This window comes from Panicum virgatum, chromosome 4K, assembly GCF_016808335.1.
Source record: "Panicum virgatum strain AP13 chromosome 4K, P.virgatum_v5, whole genome shotgun sequence".
Taxonomy (NCBI): Eukaryota; Viridiplantae; Streptophyta; class Magnoliopsida; order Poales; family Poaceae; genus Panicum; species Panicum virgatum.
In genome coordinates, this window is record NC_053139.1 from 42,839,897 (window position 1) to 42,846,185 (window position 6,289).

A 6,289-nucleotide genomic window follows, 5' to 3' on the forward strand; every position below is an offset into this window, starting at 1 on the left:
CTCAAACTCTAGCCCTTTCTCCGCAACAAAGAACAAGAACAAGCCACATAGGAAGAAGGGAGCTCGCGTTCCTCTAGCTCTAGGGACCAGTTTTGGCGATTTTCAGAACCCCCTGAGTTACGGAACATTGCAAACTTCTATTCCAGCCTACTACATTGCAAACTTCTATTACACCATGTATTAGCCAAAATAATGGCACAAATGGTAAACTTAGGAGCTGTCAATTCTCACACAAATGATTCGCCCACAATCACCCTACAACACAAGCCAATCCTAGCTAGCAGTATGGATGTGTAGAAAAGTATTATAAAAGACTATAAGTAGACTCAATGCTAAGATGAAGCAAAGGGAAAAGGCGGGTTGTAAGCCGACAACCGGCTTTAACACAACAATTAAGAAATTTATGAGACAAGTGGACCATATATTAGCAGTGAAGAAGAGCTAACTACAACTGAGAGACAGACTACAAAAATTCTTACTGGCAAGCTCCTAAAAAAAAATCTTACTGGCAAACTATATTACTAACCTCCTCCAAGCAACGAGCGTGTCGTATGATCAGGCGTCCGCAACTACTGTCGGAGTAAACTTTAAATACTGGGGAACCGAAAGTGCTGTAATCGGAGTGTGACAAAAGCCCACGCGTGATATTTCGCGGAAAAGAAAAACCCATGCATGGTTCGGGCAAGTATAGCCCAATCAGACCAACACCACGAGGTTCCGCACAAGTTGCATATGCACGGAAATTCGCACTACTAAATAAAAGCCCATAGGAAGAACACAATATTTATTTCCACTGCATATCACTCTATCCAAACACGAGAAACACCTGGAGTTCTGGACAATTTTGCCTAAGCTGAAGATCCAAAACTCATTAGTCAAACCACATTAGCACGAATCACAGGCACTGCCTTCACATGAAACAACGGATCAACACTGTCTTCTCTGGAGCCTCTACTGCTGCCTGCAGAAACAACGTATGATTTCAGTTTCAGGAGCATCACAGAAGCGAAACAATGTCAGGTCCCCTGTAAAAGGGAACAGTTTTCAGGAGCATTGCAAAAGGGAAACAGCTAAGAGCTGGGCTCAAACTCAATTGTTGATCACAATCTTAGGATGTAGAGAAAAGTCTGTTTTTATTTGTTTGCAGCTGCAAAACTTAATTCAGCTTGTCCAGGTTTATTTGCTTTGATGTTCCACACATGAGATTATTCGAGGAAAACCCAACAAAATGAGGGTGCAGAGTAAAAAATTACTTGTGCAGACTCTCCATAGCTGCTTCAAGTTTCTTGGTGTCAGCACCCACCACTTCACTGGTCTTCTCTCCCTTATGATAGAAATGGAACGTAGGCTGCGGAAGAAGCGAAAATCAAATATTTACGATGCGGATTTAGATTGAGGACTCGAACAATTCCAGATAAGATACACAGACATGCTGGCAAAAAGTGAATGCTGATCATAGTTCGACGAACTAAAACATACCACTGAGTAAACTTTTAGCTCACCAAGCTTGCTTCCGACCCCTTGCTACAAAGCCAACAAAGAAGAAAACATTAGCAACAAATTATATTCAAGAAAGCAATATCCATATCAGTGTGCAAGGGGCGAAGCTAGAGCGAACACGACCGTGGTGCACTACTAAACACTAAACTAGCCTGATACGGAATACGGGTTCACCATTACACATACAACCATCACAGGTCAATTTTCAGCTCCTCATATATTACATCCATACATGCAAATAAATGGCATATAGACATGAACCATGCAAGTAATATATGAAATTTATCAATATTAGTAAAAACAAAATTTGAATTGGCAAGCAAAGGCAGGAATAATATTTTGTGGCACATTCGAGAGGCATATTTGATGAGCATTAATTCAGATCAACTAAAATTGAATCCACACACCAAAAAGTACTGTGATCTAAATAACAGCATAAACTAAACCAAACACAATTCTCTAATGTTGAAGCAACTGAAGATTTAGGGAAATTTGGACAAGGCAGTGTTCCTACAATTTGACAGGAGGCTTGCATCTAACCATCTTCGCTCATATGAACATCTTAGTCTGCTATAATCCTTTAAGCTGCTGATAACTTAAAAGCCAAACTGACAAAAGGGAAATTGAAACAAATTTTTGTCTTTCATGTTACGTCAACATGATTATTCGAAATTTGTTGTCTACCGCAAAGTAATCTTGTCCAAAGACAAACACAAGTGGAGGAAGAGAACATAAGGGGGATCGAAGAAGTTGCAGCAAAAGGAGCAAGAGCTGCCGTTACTGTGGCCTTTTGAGCAGAGAGGAGAATGCGAGGAACCAAGGTAGAAAGCGGCGTGGACTAGGAATTGCTTCGATGCATACAAGGGCTGTGTGCTGGGGCATGCACCAAAAGTTTGGCTGCGTTGCACGCCTGGATGTGCTACTTGCAGGTAGGCCTGATGCGCATTCTAGGGCAAGCGTGGTGCACATGTGGTGAAACATGGGTACTAATAACTGAAGCAAACCTTGGAACATGGTGCCAGTGTAGTACAAGGGTGGAGATGCAACAGTAAAGACAAAGCAGCAAACTGTGACTAAGGACGATCACATTCCTCAGTGACTTTCCCATATAAACCCGAACATTGGAACCTTAGCAGGTAATTCCTAGCACATCAACGTAGCAGAGAAATCTAAATTCGCGCACATACCATGTCAATGTCAACTTTATACACTGGTATGCTCGGGTACCGGTCGCTTAGCTTGGATATGAAAGGGGCGATCGCCCTGCCTGCAATGCAGCAAAGTCATACAAAAAATCGTGATTAAGCCGCACCCCCCCCCCCCATTTGGCAAATGGCAACACAGGCATCACCCATCAGGGCGAGTCAGCACTCACACGGTCCACACCACACCGCCGTGTAGTAGAACACCGCCGGTCGCTTCTCGTCTGCAGAATCCACAGCCATTGAAGGGACAAGATGAGAACACAGTCACCACAGGGATCCAATTCAGCACAAGCGCCATGCCAAGGAGTACGCATCTAGCGGGGGTTCGGACAGGGCGGAGAGGAAAACCGGCGGCGTACCTTGGACCTTGGAGAGGATGCTGGCGAAGGAGTCCGCGGAGCCCACCACGACCATGCTTGACCCGCCTGCAAGAGCCAACGGAAACAAACAGCCGTCAATCCGCGAGAGCCACGCGAAAAGGGAGGTGAGGGCGTGGGCGGAACGAGGGGAGTACCCGCGGAGGAGGAGAAGAGGCGGGGGAGCGCGGGAGACGGCGATGCGGAGTAGGAGGAGGGGAGCGCGGGCGCGGGCGCGGGGCTAGGGTTTACGGCGACGGGGAGGTGGGGGAGCTTCGGGGCGGCGGAGGCGAGGGGAAAGAGGCGAGAGAGACGGCAGAGTCGGCGAGCCATACACGGCTCTCGTTGGGTTGGGGCCCTTAAAGCTGGCGACTCTTCGAGGAAGCTGGGCCTCGTTGAGGAGAGATGTACTGGGCCTCGTTGGGTTTCTTTCTTGGATGAAAAGCGAAGTGGCCACGAAACCGATACGAAACCGATAGATATCTGGGCCGAGTAATTCTAATGGCCCACGCGGCCACGCCTGACCTCCTCGCTTCGAGGGCGACACGCCTTCCGGCCCAATCGACCAGCTCGACCCGCCAGGATTTGTATTGACAGCGAGGTAGCAGCCGAAACGGAGGCGGCGGCACGCCACCCCCCGGGTGCACAGGCGCGCGGTACGCTCCCTCCGATCAAGGCGCGCCGTGCCACCACCGCGAGGTCGTCGCCTCGAGCCGTAGCCGCCGGCGCGGCGGCGGTGTGCACTGTGCAGGGCTGAGCGAGATACTGAGTCGCCCAGCCGGGACACGTGTGGCGTTCTGCTCGGTCGTCGGCGCCGCGCGGCCGTGCACGGCGCAGCTGCCGCGGATGCTGGACGAATAATGCGTTCCGGCCGGGCCGTGCGGCGGCGATCCCTGCGCTGTATGTACTACGCGGACAAGTCTCTGAAGTAGTATTCCAACGCTGACTAGTCGTGTCAACCTTGGACAACGGTTACCCACATCATGCATGCGTCATGCCTGATAATGTATATAGTATTAGGAGCTCCATTTAATTACTAGCTGGTATCATGCAACGCCCAAGAAGATGGAGAAGAAGAAGAAGCATGCCTGAGGATAATTGCTCGGCTCTTTCCTAGCCCTAGCGTGGGGACGCTCTGTGCTGTGCCGGATTCGGGTGCTAGCTACCTCATCTACAAACTACATACTAGTCGTTGTTCCACAGCTGCAGCCTGCAGCAGTGGAAGATTAAATTAAAACTAACATACCCTTAGCGGAGTAGCGTCAACAAGACAACAATAACTCTGTTCGCTGTGCTGTGGCTGATGGTTGGTGCTGATTTGTTGTGAGAGAAAAATACTGCTGGTTGGTTGGTGCTGGTTTGATGTGAGAGAAAAATATTATTGGCTGAATGCAGCGAATAGAGCAAATGTAAGGCGGTGGACTGGCTGATTTAACCCTATAATTTACCCTACCCTACTCCAATCTTTTTTTTAGCAGTACCCTACTCCAATCTACCAATGCCATGCCGATGTCGTCACGGCGACCACCGCAGCTCGTTCTTGCCTTCGGCGCCACGCCTGGGAGGCTGGGCGAGATCGAGGGAGCGGCCGGATCGGATGGATTGACCAGCTCTCTGTTCCCTCGCCGCACTAATCAAGGGTCTAGAGGTCAACTTCTCGGTGCCCCCGCCCCCCACCCCCAACCCCCCGCGTCCACGCCGCCGTTCAATTCAACGGCGAGCTGCTCTGTCTATCCGATCCTTAGCTTCTTGCTTCGTCCTACCGCCGCGAATCAACCAGTGATCAATATGCCACGTGTGGTAATTGGAGTAAAGTATACTTATTACTTTAATTTTCTACTGAGGTGAGTAGTACATTACAGTAGTACTAGTGGCAATATACGGACATAGAGCAAGGGCAGTCCCAATACAGACTCCACTCGTAGAGTTTTAAGCCTTAAAAACTCAATCACAAGAACCTATACTTCCCAATGTAAAATGTGTAATAGTAGTTTTTATACATAAAATCATTTATTATTTTTCTTCCATCACAAGATTCATAGACTCCACGCCCCCTCCACAATGGGAGTCTTCCTGGTTTCTTAGGCATTAAAGGGCGCGTAGACTTGAGGTCTTATCTAGAAATCAAGTCTTGTTTTTCTTCTTCTATCTTCAATAATTAGGGTGCCACATCAGAAAAAAGATATAAATAGAAAACTATAAATATACTTAGACTTCATGGTAGAGTCTGGATTGTGACTACCCTAACTAACTTCTCCAAAGTCCAAACATGCGTGTCGTTTTCAGATAGAGACGTCGTTTTAATTTGTCGCTATATGAATGTGGGTGTAATCTGTGTCAGTCAAATTAAAGCAACTTGCTTAGCAGCGAGAAGAGCCGGTTAAAACCTGAAATGATCAATGGTAGAAATAAAGCATGCACGCGCATGCGTGTCGAGAGGACAAGAGAAGAATAAGAAGCAGCGCGTAATTGTTCGACTTAAGGGCTTGTTTAGATGGGCAGAGATAGGAGCCCAGATCACCTTGTCTGAATGGAGGTGAAATGAAAACCGAACTGCTGGATCCCCTGCAATTTGACAAAAAATAAGCTAAACTCTTCCTGAACATACAAATCTGTCCTAAATCTCGCTGCACACAGTTCAAAAGATAAAATAGTTGTTGGCATCCTCCGATTGGTGAAGAAATTGGAGATTGCCTCTACTACTATTAGAGCCACTCCAGTAAGGAGAGCAAATGAGGTGCCATATAAAAATTTAGTCCATGGACATCAAAAATCAATCTCCAGCAGGGGAGCAAATGGGCTGCCATTTTGGTAGACCTTCCAAATCCCCCCCCCCCTCCACAATTTGGTGGCCCTCTATTTGGGCTGCCCAACTGTTAAAAGCCCAATTTACTCAGTCTGCTGGAGTGGAGGCCCATATTTAGGTGAATAAAATTTAGAAGTGGGCTTCTAAATGTGCATTTGCTCCCCCAAGTTTGAAAAAAGTCTTTTTTGTCTCCCTGAATTTTGGGCCGAGTCTGCTTTTCCTCCCTAAACTTTGAAACCGGCCAACCAGTCTCCTCGGACTCCCGAAACCGGTCGCAGGACCTCCTTGAGCGGGTTTGAGAGTGGTTTTACTATTTTTCTTTTATATTTATTTTAACTGAATTTTTGAAAAATCATAGTAAAAAAAAACATAAAATAGAAAATCCAATTTTGTTGGACTCCACGTGAGTATATATACGCAGT

General features: G+C 47.1%; 1 protein-coding gene across 2 annotated transcripts; it reads right to left on the reverse strand.

Moving 5' to 3' along the window:
* Positions 1-715: 715 nt before the first annotated feature.
* On the reverse strand, positions 716-3,424 carry LOC120704162 (thioredoxin O, mitochondrial-like). 2 transcript variants are annotated; one of them, XM_039988456.1, is made up of 7 exons: positions 3,220-3,424; positions 3,065-3,130; positions 2,876-2,926; positions 2,688-2,767; positions 1,480-1,524; positions 1,254-1,348; positions 716-961 (listed from the first exon to the last, which is right to left on the reverse strand). In XM_039988456.1, the coding sequence occupies exons 1-7, from the start codon at positions 3,392-3,394 to the stop codon at positions 952-954; spliced, it is 522 nt and encodes a 173-aa protein (XP_039844390.1). In that variant the 5' UTR covers positions 3,395-3,424; the 3' UTR covers positions 716-951. The 2 variants fall into 2 exon arrangements, with proteins under 2 accessions (XP_039844390.1, XP_039844389.1); XM_039988455.1 differs by having other exon boundaries at positions 716-1,025.
* Between the last annotated feature and the right edge of the window lie 2,865 nt (positions 3,425-6,289).